Source organism: Megalobrama amblycephala, linkage group LG4 (assembly GCF_018812025.1).
Source record: "Megalobrama amblycephala isolate DHTTF-2021 linkage group LG4, ASM1881202v1, whole genome shotgun sequence".
In the NCBI taxonomy this organism is placed as follows: domain Eukaryota; kingdom Metazoa; phylum Chordata; class Actinopteri; order Cypriniformes; family Xenocyprididae; genus Megalobrama; species Megalobrama amblycephala.
This window is the reverse complement of record NC_063047.1, coordinates 12,490,383-12,512,994: the sequence shown is the minus strand read 5'-3', so window position 1 is coordinate 12,512,994 and position 22,612 is coordinate 12,490,383. Positions and strand designations below refer to the sequence as shown.

Here is a 22,612-nt window from a genome sequence, read left to right as displayed (position 1 = left end):
GCACAGGTGAATCAACAGACTAGGTAAGCAAGAACAACAGCAAAAATGGCAGATGGAGCAATAATAACTGACATGATCCATGATAGCATGATATTTTTAGTGATATTTGTAAATTGTCTTTCTAAATGTTTCGTTAGCATGTTGCTAATGTACTGTTAAATGAGGTTAAAGTTACCATCGTTTCTTACTGAATTCACGGAGACAAGAGCCGTCGCTATTTTCATTTTTAAACACTTGGAGTCTGTATAATGCATAAACACAACTTCATTCTTTATAAATCTCTCCAACAGTGTAGCATTAGCCATTAGCCACGGAGCACAGTCTCAAACTCATAGAGAATCAAATATAAACATCAAAATAAATACTTTACTCACATAATTCGAAGCATGCATACAGCATGCATGAAGAACATCTTGTAAAGATCCATTTGAGGGTTATATTAGCTGTGTGAACTTTGTAAATGTGCTGTAATATAGTCGACAGCTCATGTGGCAGGGAGCACGCGAATTAAAGGGGCGGCGCGCTGAAAAAATCAGTGCATAGTTAATGATGCCCCAAAATAGGCAGTTAAAAAAATTAATTTAAAAAAATCTATGGGGTATTTTGAGCTGAAACTTCACAGACACATTCAGGGGACACCTTAGACTTATATTACATCTTGTGAAAAAGCATTCTTGGGCACCTTTAAAGCTCTTTGTAAGGTTAATGCAGTGTACAGAATATTCTTGCAAGAACAGTTAGCTGACAATGAACTGATTTTTCTTTATCCAGACTATTAGCAAAACCAGCTCCAAACCAGAAGTGGAATGCTTCACTACTTTCAGATATTTTAAGGGTAGTTCAACGGCTGGTGCTCGTGAGAAGTGCAGTTGGCATGTCTGACATGCTTGTCATTCTCCTGCTGTTATTCAGAGAGGCAGAGACCTATTTCCCATCAGCCTCTGTACTCCCTGAAATAGGGAGTATGGGAGAGGCAGCTTCTGTAATCCTAAAGCAGTGGTTCATCATCATAAAGGTCTCATCATCATAGTTCAGTTAATCCCATGATGAGAGCACTGTGTGCCCTTTTTTACACTGTGCAGATTTTGATTTGAGCTGGTCTTAAATGAGTGTTTGGGCAACATCTGATTTACTTTCTCTGTGTAATTTATAGTGAATAGTACTAATATATAGCAATAAAACAATTCACATATAAATCTTAAATAGTAAAGCTCTCAAAATGTGTATTAGTTGTCAAAATTAATTAGTGGTGTTTGCTAAGGAAAGTCACTAATGTTGTTTTGAGCTGCATGATTATGGATAAAGTGATAATCACAATTTTTTGTTTGTTTGTTTAAAACTAACTAAACAAAATAGCATGTTCTCTAGAGTTTCTGACAAAATGATAAAAAAATGTTGCTGCAATACAATTTAAAATATTTAACTAATTTCAATGAATTACTTTCTTAAAGGGTTGAATGAATAATTCAATGACTCACTCATAAAGACTTCCCTTGTTAATTACTGGATGAATCAGATTTTGAACAAGTCTCTTGAATGATTCAATGACAAATACATTTTTAACAGTCATCTGTTGCCACCTACTGGTGTAACTATGTAATTGATACATTATTTATTTGAAGTGTCGAGTTGGTTTAAAAAAAAGGGTGATTTACTCTATTTTGATCACTAGTGTAGACATCAGTATTTCGCCGTTTAAATCATCCTTTACCTTTTGTGCTACAGACATGAATGATGCATCAGTAAGCTTGTTGAGTAGGGGTGTTCTAGTGCTTTTCTAAGCGTTTAGACTGAAAATGTCATTGGGCACACAGTAAAACAGGCATAAATGTATTTCATATTTAATCAAATAAAATTGCAGTACACCAGGCTGCCAGAACAATTTATTTTCCAGAACAGGCTAAAAGTTATCTGTCGATCAGATTTTACTGTTTCCATCTCAGATATTGGAAGTTTATCTGTTTTCACATTGTCCCCACATTTTTATTGACTTGAATGTTTCATGATAAGCTATCACATTGTTGTAAACGTGTCTTATCTAGCAGATAAATTTAATCTTGGGTTATTTTCCAGAGGCAGGAGCAACAGCAGAGGCAGATCAGCTCTCTCCCTTTGCTAGACCTTGAGTGGTCTCTCTTTATACCCAGAACAAGACTGTAGTACAATGCCTTGCCGTTAGAGCTGTGTCAGAGCGGCGCTTAAGATAAATAAATGATCAGCCAGAAACAAACATCAAAGCCTGTGTGTGTACTGTGCTGTGCTTCAAAGGGAATAGGACTTTCACACCCCCTGTTCTAAAGAGAATAGCATGTTTGTGTTACTGTGTGTGTCCATTTGTGGTTTTGGTTTAATGGAGAATGAAAAACAACAACTGAATAATGTTTTTAGTAAATATATATGCACCAGCCCCCTTTTCCAGCCTAGACTCAGTCTGGGCCCCTTTGTCTCGGTACACCTGTCCCCAGACTGCCCAATCCAATCTACTTTGCTCAAAGTCAGCAAGTGAGGTTTCAATAGTCATTTATCATTCTCTAGCATCTTCTCATTCATTTCTTTATCTTCATCCTCTTTAAATCCCCAGCAACCGAAGCAGAATTCTGTCTATTATGTTTATAATGTCAGAGTGTTATCTAACCTGTGATTCTTCTGTCTTTCTTTCCCTCTGCAGCCAGCTCTCGCTCTCTCTTTGCTCACCGCTGGGCACATCTCCTCCCGTCTGTCCTTATAGGGGGATGTCTGTCCTCTAACTGCCTCTCTCTCAACTAACTGCTAGGTGTGTATGCAGGTGAACTGTGTGTGAACCATGCCTCAGCCCTTGTTTTTGTTTTTTATTCTCTCTGGGATGCTTCCATTATCTTCATTTTGTCACCTTTGACTATGGGAGAGAAATCTGAGCTATTGTGCATAGGATGAATTATGTTATCGTGGTGATTTGAGTCTTGCATGCCTATTTATATTGTGTCGATGTGTGGTGAATTTAGTCTGGAACTATTTGTATGTTTTTGTGTGTGGCATATGGTTGTGGTCACATGCAGAAATGCATCACCCTTCCCATAAAGGACTTTCTGCTCAAAGTACAGTGCAGTGTGAGCCCTCATCTGCAGCATGTGGAGTTACATAGTCAATATTAAATGGATAGTTAAAGGGATAGTTCACCCAAAAATGAAAATTTGATGTTTATCTGCTTACCACCAGCGCATCCAAGATATAGGTTACTTTTATTCTTCAGTAGAACACAAATGATGATTTTTAACTCCAACTGTTGCCGTCTATCAGTCAAATAATGGGAGTGAATGGGAACTTGGATCAATAAGAGTCGAAAAACCTTGCATAGACAAATCCAAATTAAACCCTGCGGCTTGTGACGACACATTGATGTCCTAAGACACGAAACGATCGGTTTGTGCGAGAAACCGTACAGTATTTATCATTTTTTACCTCTAATACACCACTATGTCCAACTGCGTTCAGCAATCGCTTGGTGAGGTCTGATCTCGCTCTGACAACGGAAGTGATGTCTCGCGCATATACCTCAATGAGTGCTAGACATCACTTCTGTTGTCAGAGCGAGATCAGACCTCACTAAGCGATTGCTGAACGCAGTTGGACATAGTGGTGTATTAGAGGTAAAAAATGATAAATACTGTCCGGTTTCTCGCACAAACCGATCGTTTCGTGTCTTAGGACATTAATGTGTCGTCACGAGCCGCAGGGTTTAATTTGGATTCGTCTGTGCAAGTTTATTGACTCTTATAAATTGTGTGACCATTGACTCGCATTATTTGACTGACAGACATCAACGTTTGGAGTTAAAAATCATCATTTGTGTTCTACTGGAGAAGCAAAGTCACCTATATCTTAGATGCCCTGGGGGTAAGCAGATAAACATCAAATGTTCATATTTGGGTGAACTATCCCTTTAAGCCAAAAATTTATATTTTGTATTTATTTACTCACTGATTATTATAGTAATTATGCGTTCTTTTAATGAAAACAAAGTTTTCATGTCATGTATTTTTGTCACAATCAAAATCGTTCAGTGCTGCAATCTGCTCTAAGAATCAGATATATTAGGGCTTTTTGCACTTGAAATAGTTAACCCTGGGTCATTCTAAACCCCAGGTAAATGTAATCCCGGGTTATCTTGCTTCACATTTCACACTGCTCATAATTTACCCGGGGTTGACAATAAATCCAGGGTATTCATTCAAGGACATTTCGGACTATAAAGGTAAGAATGAAATAAACTCTTCTTTGCTCAAATTGTAGCGTTTTCTGTCAGCATTTGACATTTTTCCTCTCAAAGGCTGAATTTATTGTTTATATACAATGCGCAATGTTTCTGTTACTGTCCAAAGCAGGCAAATATGTGTATGTGATTGGTTGTCTGTTGCTAAGCATCTGGCTGTAACATTCTAACACCACATTGTTTCACACTGTACAAGTTTGGCACCGCAATGCGGGGTTAACATCACAAATGCGGTGCTAACCCTGCTCCGGAGCAGGGTTTTATAACCCCGGGTAAAAAGCGGTGCTTACCCCGCTTCAAAATTACAAGTGTGAAACGTTCCTTTACCCAGGTTTAAAAGCGGTGATTAGAACGACGAAAACCTGGGGTTAAGAGCAGTGTGAAAAGCCCTAAAATTGTAGTTTATTTTGTAATTTAAACTATTACAAAACTGTGCTTATTTTTTCTTGTCTTTTTTATATATTTTTAAATTAGCACTGCATTTTAAAAGTAAACTTTTGACTTGTCTGAGGCTGAGATAGTTAGTGGGACCTTTTAGTTTAATTATACCTTTCAAAATATTATAGTCTAGAATACTCCAATATTTAATCAAAAAAATATTGCTCCACATGCATCCACAGAAGTCTTGGCTAAGCCCTGAATATCCCCTGACCCTAGAACTGCCCCTGAAGTTGTTAAATTCCTTGAATGGTAGTTGTGGTCACCATTTGCTTTCAATATATGGAAAAGAGACAATCTGCTCTAAATAACTCCTTTTTATGTTACACAAACGAAAGAAAGAAAAGAGAGCGTGTAAATGATATCAGAATTTACATTCTTTGCTCAATTATTCCTTTCAATAGTTGTTTATTTTTTCCTGGGTCCTTCTCTCTCCCCTGCTTAACCTGCCCTGTAATCAGCATCTAACTTTTGGGCGCTGCTATGGAAGAATATGACGTGCCGTCAGCCGCCAGTATCCTGGCATCAGTCAAAGAGCAGGAGGCGCGCTTCGAGCGTCTGACCAGGGCCCTTGAAGAGGAACGCCGCAACGTCTACTTGCAGCTGGAACGTGGCAGTCTGCCCTCTGATCGACTGGTGGGCGGCACCACAGGCGGGAGCAACCAACCGCTGGCCTGGCAACAGATGGTCATGCAGGTAAACTATTCCCGCTTGGCCAGTCATGCATCAGTCTATGTGAATGAACAAAGCAGCCCCCAACCTCCCTTCATGCTGATGGTGCTTCATGTCTATTGTTTTCACAAAATCAGTCCATCTGTATCTCATTCAGCTTGTGCTGTGTTTGGCTGTGCTGAGGTATTGTTCTGGATGTGTTGTCCTGCAGTGAATCATCATCTATTCTCAGGATGAGTTGTCTTTACACTCATCTCTCTCCACCACGTACTTACTCATATTATCTCATAGACCTTCGTGTTTGCTTTGGGTCCTTTATGGTGCTGAGGCAGTGATGTTACAAGGATGCAATTCTGGGGAAAACTAAAGTCAATATGAGAGGATATAAATGTCAAATGAAATTAACAAGAAAAATAAACAACCATCAATCAATACAAAAATGTTCACTCGAATGGAAGTAGTGGGGAGTTACAAAATGGAGTTAATAGTGTCTCAGGTTTAAATTTTATTTATTTATTTTAGAGAAATTGGGTTACAATCTAAAACAATTCTATTAGGCCTTTCGGTGAGATGCTGCCTATTTGTGGCTGCACTCCTTGTTTGAAGGTTGGCTAATAGCTTTCTGACTCAGACCTCTATCTTTTTTTAATCATTTTCACACTTCTTTGTTTGCTTTCACATTGTTATGTTGTTATGAACTGAGTTAAATTTGCAAGGTCCTTTCGTCAATCAATTCAAGGACCACTGGACTGCAAAATATATTCAATAGAAGCTCACCACTGGTTATTTTATTTGTTTTATTTTATTTACAATTTAGTGAGGTTCCTGTGCAGTAATCACACAATTCCGCCTGAGTCTGCGTGGGTTGCTGGTGGGAAATGAAGCTGATGAAATTCTTCCCAATGTTAGCGATCAGTAGTGGAACATTTTAGCGTTATAGAGTCATACTCTACACGTCTCTACGATGGCAACACCATATCATTTATATGCTGACTCTGGAGGTGCTCTTTTGTATTGTAAAACCAGTTTAAGAAAAGTATAATTTTCACAGAAAAAGCCAGGTCCATTGTCACTGCTTAGGCTCTGATTATCCACCTCTTCCATTATATGTTTAACCTGTGTGCTGCCCTCACCTGCCCGTAACGCTTCTGTGTTTTACTCCTCTCTGCCTAACATGACAGCTTGAAAATTAGCTTGCCCTTTTACATGTCGGGTTACTGTCAGAAGGCTTTGAATGTCACAGAATCGGTTTGTAGGAAATGGTAGCTTCTGTCTAGACATCTATCTTTATTTCCTGTGTCGCTTCCTTTCTCACAGAGAATTATGTTAAAAGATCACAAACCACACAGTGATTAGGATCAAAAGCTGGTGGGTTATGTAGCGCATGCCTTTACCGGAGGTGATGTGTTGATGTTGTTTGGTGGTCCTACCTACTGTGGACCAGTGTATCTTTAGCTCAGCATGTTTGCTGAACCTCTGGCAGTGTCATGAATGTGTTTTGATGAGGTTGAATAATTCATATTCATTTTTTGTAGCTGAACTATAGGAGCAGTTTAGAGTTAGCTAAACATTAACATTGCATTAACAAACATTAACTGTGCAAAAGGCCATGTTCAAGTTAAATTTATGTTATTATAATAGTTGCACAGTGCTTTGTTTGAGTATTGCATCTGCTGAGTAGGCGGAGTTTAATCGAAAGACTCGCGAGTTCGGCGAATAATAGCGTGAGATCAGATACACAGCAATGGAGAAAAGAAGATTTAGTGAAATGATTTAGTGTGGATTATAGCCATTCAGTTATAGATCATCCATAGAGCACTAATATTGTGAGTAGTTTGGCATTCTCAGATGTGAAGGGCGGCCGATGTTGTGTGATCGCTCCATAGATATGTGTAATTGTATGGTGAATACCATCTCGTGCGTCATTGCAGACCTTAAGTGTTTGTTTCATTATTCAGTTTAATAATCATTGTCTTGACGTGATATTAGTTAAGATATCAATAAGATATTTATTCAGTTGTAAAGGATCAGCTGGTATATTGTACATTATCACACGTTCGTGATGTCTTGTACGTTCACTCACGTGAAACAATAATGACGCAGCACTTACAAATCATATCGGAAAACTAATTGAGTTTTTATTTTTTATTTGTAGAACCACGTTCATCCACGTTTGTCCAGCTGACGATTGAGAAGGTCTGCACCCTCCTTTCATTAAAGGGTTAGTTCACCCAAAAATTATGTCATTAATGACTCACCCTCATGTCGTTCCAAACCCGTAAGACCTCTGTTCATCTTCAGAACACAGTTTAAGATATTTTAGATTTAGTCCGAGAGCTTTCTGTCCCTCCATTGAAAATGTATGTACGGTGCACTGTCCATGTCCAGAAAGGTAATAAAACATCATCAAAGTAGTCCATGTGACATCAGTGGGTTAGTTAGAAGTTTTTGAAGCATCGAAAATACATTTTGGTCCAAAAATAACAAAAAGTATGACTTTATTCAGCATTGTCTTCTCTTCCGGGTCTGTGTATATCTGCTTTCAATCCACAGTGACGCTGCTGCTTCTTCTTCTACGGCGGTTGGCATCCAGCTTATTGATGCATTACCGCCCCCTTCTGCTCCGGACAGTGACGCGATTAGGACATCCGTGACATGCACACCTACGCACCATTTTAAAAAATATAGCATATACCATATAGCAATACCATAATACAAACAATGTAGAATACCTGAGGGAATACCTCCCTCAGACTGTAAACGAAGCTCGGGCGCACTACATAACACGTCATCAGCGTCACTGTCCAGAGCAGAAGGGGACTTTTCTGGAACTTTTCTGGAACATTTGGGACTTGCAGAGACTGATTACTCCTATTTTCACCACTTCATTGCCTGATCTCACCATCATAATTGTATCTTTTGAGTCAAAGCACATTGTTATATTGTTTGGTTAATTTGCGTAGGCCTACGCTGTTTGATTTGAGACGCATTTATGTTTAACATTTTGAATAATTCATTCTTTCATTTGATTAATCAATACAGTCAGTGAATCTGATCCATGACTCTGGTGTCTTTACTCCTCTCCTAGTCCCTGGACATTAATTGGGTAAATAATCCTCTAAGGTGATTTAGAACCGTAATAGTAACCACTGCATAACACAGTCTTCAATACATTAACATTAATCGCAAAATAATCGTACAACAAATTTGGTTGAGAAATTACAACCAAAAGATAGTTTAAAGTCATTATTGTGTTAAATGAGAATAGCATCAAATAGATATTACAAAAGTAACTTTAGAAAGAAATACTTTATTTGATTATTTAACAGAATTTATTACACACAAGCTTTTAGGCTTCAACGGCCATGTGGGTGAGTAAATGATGACAAAATTACATTTTTTGGGTGAACTATTAATTTGGGTTTGGAACTATTAGGTTTTTTATTAATATGTAATAAGACTTTTTAAAAAAAAGAAATAATACCCTAAATAAGCAACTAAAATTGCCAGTATGTAAGTTTTGCCGCTAGATGTCACTTTTTCAAAACAATAACAAAGGCTTGATGACTCCGTGAATGAACGTGGAATCATGGGAGTTGTTGTCTTCACATCCACAGCTGATGGAAAGCAATCCGATGGGGCTCATGTTGATGGGTGAGCTAATGTATTAAAGTTTTATTAAGGCAAGTCAAGTCACCTTTATTTATATAGCGCTTTTTACAATGCAGATTGTGTCAAAGCAGCTTTACAGTGATAACTGGTATATAATTTGGCTGCACAGCAGCTCTTAAAGAATAGTGTCAATGCAGGCAGATCAAAGCACTGTTGAATATCAAATGTCAAGTCAAATGTCAAGTGTCCCCAACTAAGCAAGCCAAAGGCGACAGCGGCAAGGAACCCAAACTCCAACAGGTGACATCAGGTGGCAAACAGGTGGCAAACAGGTGGCAAACAGGTGGCAAATAGGTGTTAAATGGAGAAAATAGTTACTGTTAATGTTACTGTGGTAAGAAGCAGGGCGGGACCGAGAGCCTGGGACATTTTACATTGCTTATATGTTGTTGGCCACTGCTGCTCCTTTCGCTTTGTTGTTTATGCATATTTTATGATTAAAGTTTCGAATAAAGTTGTTTAACATCCGCCTCCTTCGTCCCATAGTCACAAATGCTGAATTACTACTCATACAAGTCACTTTATTAAATGAATTAAAATTGTAGGGTAACGTAGCGCTGTTTTACTTGGTCAAAACAATCATACTAAAATACTTTTGAGTGTGTCGAAAGTTATGTTACATTACTCTGTGCATTCACTCGGTGGCTGGTATGAGACACTTGTTGCACATTGCAGTAAGCTAGATCGCTACTAGAATATCATATTAATAAAAGCATGTATTGCTAAATCGAATGCAGTTCATTTTAAAATTTATTGTATGGTGGAAAAAATGCTGTATTACTGTTTCTACAAATTAAGCTCTTTCTGATTTTGCCATGTTAGCCACTTGACAAAATAGCATTGTCTCTGAGGCATGGTACAAACAGTTGTTCACCTGTCTAATAGGGCTGAAATGATTAGTCCACATTATCGACAGCGACGACAATAAAAAATTGTCGACAAATATTTTTGTTGTTGAATAGTATCTTGATCTCTTACAACCTATTTGAAGGGCCTGCAATAACGTGGTTTGACCAGCGGGGCGCTGTAGCACAATACTGTAATGCAGCCCTCCCAGATCCAATCCAATAAAAGAAGTCAGTGCTTTGCATAGTGCAAACGAAGTCGAATCCGTGAAATGTGGGTGATTAACATAGCATAAACATAACAAACATAACATTTAGCATAAGTACAAAAAAATACTGTCATGCAGGGCCACCAACTCTCATTCAAACTTACTGTTCTCATGCCACACGTCCAAGATACATCGCAGAGCAAAGAAGACACAGACAACGCGCCGACAGATAAGACAGATCAGGTTACTTTTGATATAAAACGAAGTCTCAGCTTTTAAAGTCTGTCAATTTTACTACGGGATTCAAACAATGCATGTGGTTTTGACGCTGTTTGACGTGGAATGACAGATCGCTGTAGTGCCTCAGGTCAAGCGGCACATGAACCTATTATCTTCCTCTCTGCTATTACAACGCGAAATAAACATGAATGAACATCAAAAAGTATGTTGAAATATACAGTACAACTTACTGAAATTAATCTGTCTCTAATGTAATCACTTAATCAGGGTTTTAACCACAGAAAGAAGTCAATAAAACAGCTTGCAAACAAATATGTCACAAAATGTAACATTTACCTAAGGAAAGCCATTCAATTACCATAAACTCGATAGTTAGTATATAAAATCTAGAGGGGGCATTTGAAAAAAAAAAAAAAGCACAATATTACATATTCATATTTTTACTGTTATTAAAAAGTTATTATTACAATTCCCAGAATTAAAAACACTGTACCAGTCATTGTAACAGTTGGACTATTGATGACTTCTGAGGAGGAAAGAAAACCTGAAGGAGATTGGTCTATTCAGTTAGCTTGAAAATCATTACAAATATAATTTCAAAAGCTGAAGTGATTTCCTTGTTTTATTTACTAGTTAAAGTACAGTATAACTCAATATTTTAACTAATTGCTAAAGTGGAATAATCGAACAAAGCCTACTGATTAATCAGTGTAATAATCGATGATTAGTCGACTAATCGTTCTAATAATCATTAGATTAATCGATTATCAAAATAATCATTTGTTCCAGCCCTTCTGTCTAAAACCATTAAACGGTCTTTGGTGTTTCCGTGGTTTCAACTGAAATCAATGGTAGTGCGGATATGACATCACTGACAGACGAGGCATTGACACGGACCGTTACAATGGTTAAAATAGCTGATTTCTCTGGATTTAAACATTGTTGGAAACATTTGGGATAATGTAAGTACACCAGTTAACAAAATATATAACATTGTTTTAGTGGTTTTTGGATATCTTACATATTGTGGCTTTAACACGTTAAATCAACAGTCCTAATAAATACACAAAAATTATATTTTTCTTATAAGGTTGATTTAGATGTTTTATTTCAACAGTCCTCTCATGCTGTAAGTTTTTTTTTTTTTTTTTTTTTTTTTTGCTGTGTAAATAATGTTAATATTCTTTATAATGATGTCTTGATCTTCAGGACACATTCATGGCTCTAACTCTCTTTATGTTTCATGTGATTGGCTAACTCTCCAGAGTTTATCGTGAACGTTGTTAGACCAGGGATCTAAACTGGGTTGGATTTTAATAGTTTTTCAACTTGAAACCAACTTTGTTACTTTTAGTTTGTTTAACTGGCAAATCTCAATATTTCATAATTTGAAAATGGTTCATGTGTATGCAGTTTCTAGGAATGTTGTATGAATAATTGGCATTGTTACAGCTGTTATGGTGCTGCAGGTGCACCTCATTCATCTTGTATCTTGTGTACACATTAATTCTGTGTTGGGAAGGTGGATCAAGTGTTAATAGATTTGATTCCCAAAGCAAGAAAGGACTTACCTCATTCACTGCTTTATCTTTGGTCTATTTACTGGGGGAGATATTGATTTATTTTGTTTTTGAGCCTTTATTATTCTACACAAGACCTAAAAGGTCACAGAGTGACAGAGACACACAAGGACTTCGTCAATGTCAGACCTTGTCTCTTTCACAGCAGCTCTGACACCGTAGACAGCTTTTCTTTAAAGTAACCTCAACTGTCCCACATGCAAGTAATGTTAAAGGGTCATGACCTGAGGCAGTACGAGGAACATCACAGTTAGAGTACTTCTTCCTGGAATCTAGAACTAATTTTAAAATTCAGGAAGCATGCCTGGAGGACTGAACTGAAGCTGGTTCCTGTGTCTGAACTTTGCTAGCACTGTCTAAATGTTTTGAGTCTGAAAGGTCTGTGGAGAGCTTTGGAAGAACAGTTGCTGATTTGATCAATGCTGTCTGTTATAAGGCACACAGAGATTGTATGATACACCGCTGCTCAGGTTCCTTGCTGTACATGTTCACTGGTGTGGAGTGAGAGGAGCTCAATCAACGAATTCAGTTTGTTCTGTAAAAGTTGAGAAAGAGAAGTGGAAGAACTCCAGGCTTCATTTTTAAAGTGTATTTATATCCATATATATTTTACTTTTACGTTAAATTGACCTCATAAAAATGTGTATATTATGTCAATTTTTATTATTTTAAATGTAATTCAAATTATTTAATTACTTTATCCCAGTATATTTTTATATTTTCCCTCTTTTTCTTCTTTTTTTTTTTTTTTTTTTTTTTTTTTTTTTTTTTTTTTTGAAGGTAAAGACATTTACAGTGGTGTGAATAAGTGTTTGCCCCCTTCCTGGTTGTTTTTATTTTTTTGCATGTTTGTCAAAGATAAAACAAGTAAAAACAACATGCAGTTTTTAAATGAAGGTTTTTATTATGAAGGGGAAACAAAATCCAAACCCACATGGCCCTGTGTGAAAAAGTGCTTGTCCCCCAAACCTAATAACTGGTTGGGCCACCCTTAGCAGCAACAACTGCAATCAAGCGTTTGCGATAACTTGCATTGAGTCTGTTACAGCGCTGTGGAGGAAGTTTGGCCCACTCTTCTTTGCAGAATTGTTGTAATTCAGCCACATTGGAGGGTTTTCAAGCATGAACCGTCTTTTTAAGGTCATGCCACAGCATCTCAATAGGATTGAGGTCAGGACTTTGACTAGGCCACTCCAATTTCTTCATTTTGTTTTTCTTCAGCCAATCAGAGGTGGACTTGCTGGTGTATTTTGGATCATTGTCCTGCTGCAGAACCCAAGTTCACTTCAGCTTGAGGTCACGAACAGATGGCCGGACATTGTCCTTCAGGATTTTTTGGTAGACAGCAGAATTCATGGTTCCATTTATCACAGCAAGTCTTCCAGGTCCTGAAGCAGAAAAACAAACCATCACACTACCACCACCATATTTTACTGTTGGTATGATGTTCTTTTTCTGAAATGCTGTGTTATTTTTACGCCAGACGTAATGGGACACACACCTTCCAAAAAGTTATTTTCCCAAAAAAGTATTTTCCCAAAAGTCTTGGGGATCATCAAGATGTTGCTCAGCAGCAGTTTTCCTCTTGGAACTCTGCCATGTAGGCCATTTTTGCCCAGTCTCTTTCTTATGGTGGAGTCATGAACACTGACCTTAACTGAGGCAAGTGAGGCCTGCAGTTCTTTGGATGTTGTTGTGGGGTCTTTTGTGACCTCTTGGATGAGTCGTCGCTGCACTCTTGGGGTAATTTAGTTTGGCCAGCCACTCCTTGGAAGGATCACCACTGTTCCATGTTTTCGTCATTTGTGGATAATGGCTCTAACTGTGGTTCGCTGGAGTCCCAAAGCTTTAGAAATGGCTTTATAACCTTTTTCAGACTGATAGATCTCAGTTACTTTCTTTCTCATTTGTTCCTGAATTTATTTGGATCTCAACATGATGTGTAGCTTTTGAGGATCTTTTGGTCTACTTCACTTAGTCAGGCAGGTCCTATTTAAGTGATTTCTTGACACTGGGCCATATGGGTTTGGATTTTGTTTTCCCTTCATAATAAAAACCTTAATTTAAAAACTGCATCTTGTGTTTAATTGTGTTATCTTTGATTAATATTTAAATTTGTTTGATGATCTGAAACATTAAAGTGTGACAAACATGCAAAAAAATAAAAAAAAATCAGGTAGGGGACAAACACTTTCCCACCACTGTACATTGCTACAAAGAAAAATTCAAATAATTGAAATTCTTTTTAACTTTCTTTCAAATGTTCCACTGTTCAAATGTTCCGCTATTAATATGATTTCTGAAGGATCATGTGACACTGAAGACCAGAGTAATGAATTCTGAAAACTCAGCTTTGCCATCATGGGACTAAATTACATTTAAAAATATGGTAAAAATGTATTTTAAATTGTAATAATATTTCACAATATTACTGTTTTTTTTATCAAATAAATGCAATCTTAGTGAGCTTACTGACCCCAAACTTTGTATAACTTTACTGACTGCATTGAAAGCAGTGGTAGACTATACATTCTGGCTGTATATTTTACAGGCACACCCCCAATGCAGCCTTTCTTGAGGGTTTTGGATGGATTTCCTCCATGCCCATAGACATGTAGGGTTAGCCACAAAACACAGGGAAGCTCGCTACGGGAAAAAGCCTGGGAGGCCCACAGTCTTGTAAATCACCTGCTTAACAATGACTTTCTCACCCTCCTCCCACACACACAATCTCCCATGCCACCTCGCTCCAGTGCCATTAGGAAAAGCCAAACCTCTTGTAAAACTATAATTAAAGCAGCAGTGAACCTTTGCTTATTTTCTCTCTCTCACACCTCTCATAGCTCTTTTTTTCTGCTTTCACACATAAATAGTGATACGTTTTTTTTTTTTTCTACTGAACATTTTTTCCTTTTAGATTTCAGAAGTTTTGCTTTGAAAATTACAAATGTAGGCTAACTAAAAATATGGAGCTGTCAGAGAATGGGTTGTGGGGATGTGGAAAGTTTGTGTGAGAGAAACACAACTTTTCTGCACATATATAAATCCAAATATTTGTTCACAATTATTAGTGATTGAGATTTGCCTAAATATCTTCATTACGCCCAAAATACAATGTCACCAGTAAAAGTGCACTATTTTACCTTAAATAGGGAAAGTAATGTTGAAGTTTGCATAAGTTTGCATTCATCATTTTTAGTAGTTGATTTAAAAGCTGCATAAATGGTTTGACTTAAAATTCAGGTTTTGTTGTGTGTGAGAGTCATTTGGCATGCTATAGTCACTGGTTTCCTTAAATGTGTCTCACAAAGATGTTTGGAAGAAGTTACCTATTGTTAGGTCACAATTTATTTTCAATAAGAAGTGCGAATGGAATAGAGAGTAAGTGCGGTCCAGTGAAACTGCTGCAGATGAGCGATGAGAAGTGGACCGTGAAGCTCTAGGTAGTTGTCTATAAAGCCTCTCCAGTGTGTCATATATCAGGATCCACCTCTGGTGATATGGCTATATTTCTTTCATAATGCATTAAAAATTGTAATCCTGTGAGTAATCCCCATTTTGATATGTCTGCAGGATTTAGAAAGGTGAACCTGCTCACATGTTTCCTAATGCTGGCACACTGAAGGACAGGAGCTCTCACTGAAGAGTGGGAATAGCTGCATTCTTTGTATTCAGAGCAGCTGCAGGTGCCCACAGCTATTCATATTCTACAGAGGGCTGTTCGGACCGCTCTCATCCCCATTCCACAATCCATCAAATGATTAATCCTCTAAAAGCCTTAAAATACATGGAGATCTTGCCTTTTTTTCTTTTCGCAATGTTGCTTAGTCTTTTTTTCTCACTGTTGGGTGACATATTTAATGCTAATCTCAATAGTTTTGTTTACATAATAGCTTAAAAGTATAATAATAATAATGTATTAAAATTTAGTTTATTGAAAAAGATAAATATAGATTTGTAGATCTTTGATTTTTATTTCTAGATTTTTACGTGTTAGACAATGGCAGTTTGGTGATTTTATATAAAGAGAGTGTACCATATAATCTACCATTCAAAAGTTTGGGGTCAGTATTTTTTTAAGAAATTAATACTTTTATTCAGCAAAGATGCATCAAATTGATCAAAAGTGACTATAAATACTTTTACATAGTTATACAAAAAATCTAATTTCTAATTTCTAATTTCAAATAAATGCTGCTCTTTTTTTTTTTTAAACAAAGAATTAAGGTTTCCACAAAAATGTTAAGCAGCAAAACTTCAACATTGATTATAGAGGGTATGCACGTGACGTCACCGTTGACCGTTATGACTGTGGTTACACCCACAGAGTGGCAAAAGACTGAGTGGCAGCATTGGTTTTCAGCGCGAATGCGCAAAACACATCCAAAAGAGCTTTGCGACTGACTGTACAAATAGCTTTGACACAAAATCTGAGGTATATTTTTACAGAATGCTGACAGCTACAGAAAAAAGAAGCAAATAGGTTGCTGCAATTCACAGAAACTGCTGGACTCAGGTAAAGAAACATGTTTTGCAGTTATCATTTTGTGTCAAAATGTTGGATTTTGGGGTAAACTCATACCCTATATATTGTATTGTTATATATTGTGTTGACAACTCAATTAAATATTTACCGTCTTGTTTTCTGCATAATTGGGTGTTTTTAAATAAACACTGACAAAAACTAGGGCTGGACGATATGGCGAAATATATAACACTGATACAAGTGATCACTCCGATTTATACCTACCTATATTATATTTATATAAAGCGTTCACAGGCAGATATGCTTTATGTATTTCCCCGGCGTCGAAATCAGACACGTATAAATGTCAGGAAACACGATTCCTGGCTGCATGTCAATATCCATAGATTAGGTTTCTTTGACATGTTTTAGTGTAATCGTTTGTTTTACTCACATTTTTGCAGTTTCCCCTATTAAATCCAGTCACGCAGCAGGTTCTTTTGCCACTCAGTCCAGCTGAGGGAGCGCGCTTTCGGCGGGAAAGTGACGTCTATGCATACCTTCTATAATAAGAAATCTTTCTTGATCCCCAAATAAGCATGTTAAAATGATTTGTAAAGGGTCATGTGACACTGAAGACTGGAGAAATGGTTACTGAAAATTCAATTTTGCCAACACAGGAATAAAATACATTTTAAAATGTATTAAAATAGAAAGCAGTCATTTTAAATTGTAATAATAATTTATAATATTACTGTTTTTATTGAAGTTTTAATATATATATATATATATACAAAAAATAACCAAACAACCATTGTTTGCCAAGTTGAGAAATGGTTTGACTGGTTCTTTAGAAAAGACAAAAACAAAAAACAAGAATAATTGGCCAAATAAAAAGAACATTAAGATCACTGTAATATTCACAATAAAATATCATCAGCAAAACATTTTGTGTAAGTATTGTAAATATTCAGTATATCACCCCGCCCTAATCAATCATGGATACTAGTCTATAAGTTGTCTGTGAATTATTTAACTGAATCATCAGCTACTGAATGTGGTCTTCTGATTACACCATATTCTTAACCATTCCAGCAGGATTGACTTTGGAGCCACTTAAAGGACCAACTGCTGCTCACTCAGTGGATCCTGAACTCATGTGTTTAAAATAAGAATCTCTTGCTTTATGAGACCCCTGAGTCACTCCAGGAATGTGACCCCTTTACTCGGCATGTTCATATATAACCAAACAAGTCTGTGTGCTTGACCCTCTTATTGGGAGCCTAAATTGAAACCACTTGAAGTGTGTAAAATGCACTCTTACTTGAAAGAGTTGTTTGGAGACTTCAAGACACTGACTTTTAATAGTAGCTGCCTTGAAGTGGTTTAACATCACAGTTTAATAACGTATGTGCCACAAATTTGTTGATGGGTAACGATTGAAGATGAAGCTGATGATTACTTGTACGTTTCTATAAAGATGGGTTGGTTTAACAACTTATTCCAATATATACAGCTAGAAATGTTCAAATTAAATTTAAACAATCAAAGCAAATAGCAGTGATATTTTTATTTGTTTTTTTGTTAAAGGATTCAAATTGTCATCACCTTGTGTGGCAGGTAACACAATATAAGTTCAGTAATATTTCTGTCTGGTCTCTGGTGGCTTTATTGACTTTGTGTGTACGTGGATAGACTCGTTTCTGCTCTTTATATTTATCCAGAGATTGGTATGCGTGTCTGGACTGTCAGTCGCTTACCTTATTACCAGGGCCCTGGTCTATTTACACGTTGTGTCATAACAAGACTTTATTCGAGCAGAGGACTGTATAATGAGCTTCGAGTAAGTGAACATTTGGAGTAAGTGAACAGACACAGTAGGACAGCTCAGACTGAAAGCAGAAGTGTTGAGTTATTTATTTAAGGGATGTTCTGATGATAGTTTGTAAAAGATGATAATCACCACAGTGTGAAATATAGTGTAGTTAAAGTAATAGTTAACCCCAAAATGTTGTCATTATTTACTCACTCTCGTGCTATTCACATGTTATTCACTGAACTGAGTCAGATTCATGAACAAATCACTCACACCTGTTTTGTGAACTAGATCAAATTATTCATTGAGAAGATTTATTCTTTATGGATCTGACATTGCTGCTTGTAATAATATGAAGACACAATATGCAGTTTATTAGTGAGTATCTTGGTTTATTTTGCACATGGGTCTTATTGACTAGTTTTTTGTTTGTTTGTTTTTTGCCATTTTGGAGCTTATCGACTCCTATCCGCGTGCACTTTCAGAAATGTTCCACAGAAAAAAAGCAGCAACACAGGGGTGAGTAAATAATGATTGATTTTTATATTTTTGGTGAAACTATTCCTTCAGTGCTATTAGTTTTATGCTCTATATTTCCCTTTTAGTTCTGATATCTTCATATTCTCTCTCAGGGTCTCATTTACCAGATCTGAGTTGTTGATCAGCATCTCTGTGATGGAGAAACCCAAGACTCACATATTTGTATTTGATCACGCATATCAAGAGAAACAACATTGTATGTTTATTTCCCAGTCTGCAAAAAAAAAAAAAAAAAAAAAAAACTAATCAGCGCTCGTTTACAGAGGTTATGCATTTAAAATGTGATCTTTGCTGAGTCGCCACCTTTGAAAACTTCTAATGATGAAATTCATTACATTCCAAATTTGAGAGTGCTGCAACCCTAAGTAAACATCATACATCCTCTGGAGCAAAAGCCTTTTCAAATATTCAGCGCTCATAAATATATTTATGAGACTAGAACAGTCGCATGTACATTGCATATCTTGCTTATCCTTTCTTGTTTGTTTCATTATGTGTGGTTTTCTCTTTTTGTCTTTCTCTCCGTAGTAGTCCACGTTAACCTTTCCCGGCATCTGTTCCATCGCACTACCTCCTCAGGCCTGGATCCCCTAAAACGCTCTGATTACTTTCAGTTTATTTATTTATCAACACTTTTTCTGTTGACATGTTTATATGGTTCAGTGACCACAGGGCGTTCTGCAGTCTGTTTGGTGTCAGACTCTGTAGTTAAAAAAAAGGAGCGAATTCATTCAGGCCGACTGCAAACAGATTCAGGCTGTTACTGCTAGATAAGACATGATGTTCTTCAGTGTTGGGGTGACTGTTGTTCAGAGTTTGAGAAGATTTTGTTTTTAAGTAAAAAAGCGTGAGTTGCATTTACAATACCCCAGGTGGAACATATTCAGCTTTGACGCTTTCTTACGGCGTTTCTACTCAGGGTTTGTGTGGAATTGCGCTAAAATGTGGAATTTCTTGGTTAAATTAGTTAAAGGGGTGGGTGATTATGATTTCACTTTTTTAACTTTAGTCAGTGTGTAATGTTGCTGTTAGAGCATAAACAACATCTGCAAAGTTTGGATGCTCAAAGTTCAAAGAAAAGCAAGATATTTTCTTTAAAAGAATTCTGTTTGACTACATCGAGCTTCTTCCCGGGTTGTTGACATCACTAACCCTAAAATTTACATAAACCCTGCCCCCGAGAACACGCTACAAAGGTGTGAGGCCATGGCTGCGTCCGAAAACTGGAAAATGCTGCCTTCCGAGGACACATTTCAAGGTAGTAAGGCATCAAGGCACGTCCGAATCCAGTGTTAGCTTCACTTCCTCTCTCATGAGATACCTTCCTCAGATCGATTTTTGAAGGAAGCATAGATGTATCCTTAGCTGCCTTTGATATCCCACAATCCTGTGCTTTCCATTCTGTGACAGTTGAGCTAGAAAAATAAAGATGGCGTCCGAAAGTTGCGTTTGCTGCTCAGTTTGTGTATAAATGTACGATTTTGATCAACATATTTCAATTTTGATATCATTTCTATCAAGAAATTACTACTGTAATAATTAAAGATTTGTTTAGTTCTCACCAAAGCTCGCGCTATATTGCTGTAGATCATTAAACTGTTACGCTGCCTCAGAAGTCTGTCCGAAATCAATTTCGTGAGGTACCTTCATGCACAAATGCTGCCGTACAAGTCATTCTCTTATAAGATAGCGAGGCAGCAAGACAGCTACCTAGGTTTTCGGACGCAGCCCATGGAGCTATTTTGCTCACTCTCAAAGTGACAAATTTAACATGCTATAAAAATTATCTGTAGGGTATTTTGAGCTTAAACTTCACATACACACTCTGGGGACATCAGAGACTTATTTTACATCTTGTAAAAGTGGCATTATATGACCCTTTTAATAAAGTTACGCTGATGAGGCGCAGGCTTATAAATGGAAATTAGCTGTAAAGTTTCTTTTATTAAGACTAACTTTGTGTTAGGGCAGGTTTACAAAGTGTGTACTCCTAATCTTCAGTCTCACATGATCACTTCAGAAATCATTCTGATATGCTGATTTGTTGCACAAGAAACATTTCTTATTATCAATGTTATGTTAAACTGATATTTTTTCAGGATTCTTTGATGAATAGAAAGAAAATTTTGAAATAGAAATATTTTGTAACAATGTAAAAGTCTCTACTGTCACTTTTCAATTTAATGTATCTTTGCTAAATAAAATAATTAATTTCCTTCTATAAAAAAAAAAATATATATATATATCTTTTGAATAGAATGAATTGAATAAATTGCACATGCGCCCTTTATTTTAACCCCAGTATAGGTAAGTGAAGCATGCATAAAGTTGATTCTGAACTTTTTTAACTCCACGAGTGCACCAATGTACAACTAATAAAATAAAAGTTGTCTCACATCCAGCCCACAACCTAAAATGAGTTTGACACCCTGTGTGTAAAGTGCCCATCCCTGAACTCTCCCTCCGTCCGGCTTTGTGTTAAAGCCATTCATAGATTTGGATTAAAATTCTTTCTCACTATCAGTCACTGAGAACTGTCTGAAATCATTCTGCAACCTCATTCCTTTCTGCTCTCATATTTAGCAGGCTGGAAGGACAAAAGGACAAAAGCAGAGAGAGAAAAGAGCAGGCCAAGAGAGAGCGTATGGGTAAAAAAAAAAGAGGAAAATAACAAAGTTTTGTGAAGCGTTGCCCCCCTCTCAGGGCTCATGTTCTTTTGGCATGATGGCTGGGTGGAGACTTTTCTCTCTCTCTCTTTCCACTCCAGCTGCGTCTGTCTGTCAGCCCCCTCCCCCTCCGATCCGTCTGACCCTTGTCTGCATAGATGCTCGGTGAGTAGAGGGAGAGAACGAGAGTACAAACCCTACGCTGAGAAGATTCTATTCACTCAAACGCGCACACACACCCCCTTACCCCGTCCTCTACACCCATCCACCCCCCTCTCTCTTGGTCTACCCAGAGGGTTTTGTTCCTGCACCGGGCAACTTTTTTTTCCCCTTCCACTTCTCCGTGTGTGAGCTGTTTTGTTTTGGTTCTCTTCAGCCAGATTCCTGAATTTATTGAAGGATTCGTTGGACTGTCTAAAGCATCTCTCCTCATTTTGAAATCATTATTCGCCTCAACGTTTGCAGCATCCTTGCTCGCTGACGGTGGAGGCGGGTTTCTTCTGTCCCTGAGAGGATTACGAGCATGTGTTAGAAAGAGCGTGTGTGAGAAGGGGAGAGAGAGAGAGAGAGAGAGAGAGAGGATCACGCAAGAAGACGGGAGCGAGACGGAGTATATTCGTGCATGTGACTGTGGGGAAAGGATGGCTCTGTGGCTCTGAGCTGTCTCGGCTCTCACAGGACGTACTCACATAACAAGGAACGAAAGACTGACTGACTGACAGACAAACTCCATTCACAAGAGAATATTGTTCTCGTTGCGTTTCTCCCAGAGGCTTAACCAAACAGGATTTCCATGATGCCGGCTGAAGTGAAGCAGGTCAGTTTGGGGATTCACTCGCTCTCATCCTTCTTTCTCTTCTGTTTGCTGTCGATTCTTGAGTGCGTTTGTTTTTTAATTGCTTATGTACATTATCTCCCATTTGCCTGCTATTTAAGGGTCAGGTTTTTGTTGTTCTGGATGTGAAGTTTTTTCTCAAAGATCTGTTCCTTTCTTTCATTCTGCTTTTCTGATCTCACGCTTTGCTATGGAATATCAACACGTCATATCTTGAATACTGTTGTGGTCACATGCTGCGAACTGTCAACATTCAGAATTCAGATTGTCTATTCACTACACATCTTTCCATCTATTCGCCTTTAATTCAGATTAAGTTATATGCAAAGTAGTATGTCTGTCAGTAACATTCCTGTAATGTCAAGCAGCATGAGGCTGAATCTAG

General features: G+C 37.5%; 1 protein-coding gene across 11 annotated transcripts in view; it reads left to right on the top strand.

The window, feature by feature from the left end:
• Positions 1-22,612, top strand: part of arvcfb (ARVCF delta catenin family member b) — a 190,726-nt gene that overhangs the window by 48,807 nt on the left and 119,307 nt on the right. For 8 of the 11 annotated variants that reach the window (XM_048187607.1, XM_048187605.1, XM_048187604.1 and 5 more), the window contains 2 exons: positions 2,669-2,773; positions 5,149-5,383. The exons of 1 other annotated variant lie outside the window; for it this stretch is intronic. In XM_048187607.1, coding sequence (XP_048043564.1) covers positions 5,171-5,383 — 213 coding nt within the window. In that variant the 5' untranslated portion in view covers positions 2,669-2,773; positions 5,149-5,170. Of the gene's footprint in view, positions 1-2,668; positions 2,774-5,148; positions 5,384-21,356; positions 22,210-22,612 lie in introns of those variants that run through there. 2 more of the 11 variants (XM_048187602.1, XM_048187609.1) reach the window with 2 other exon arrangements.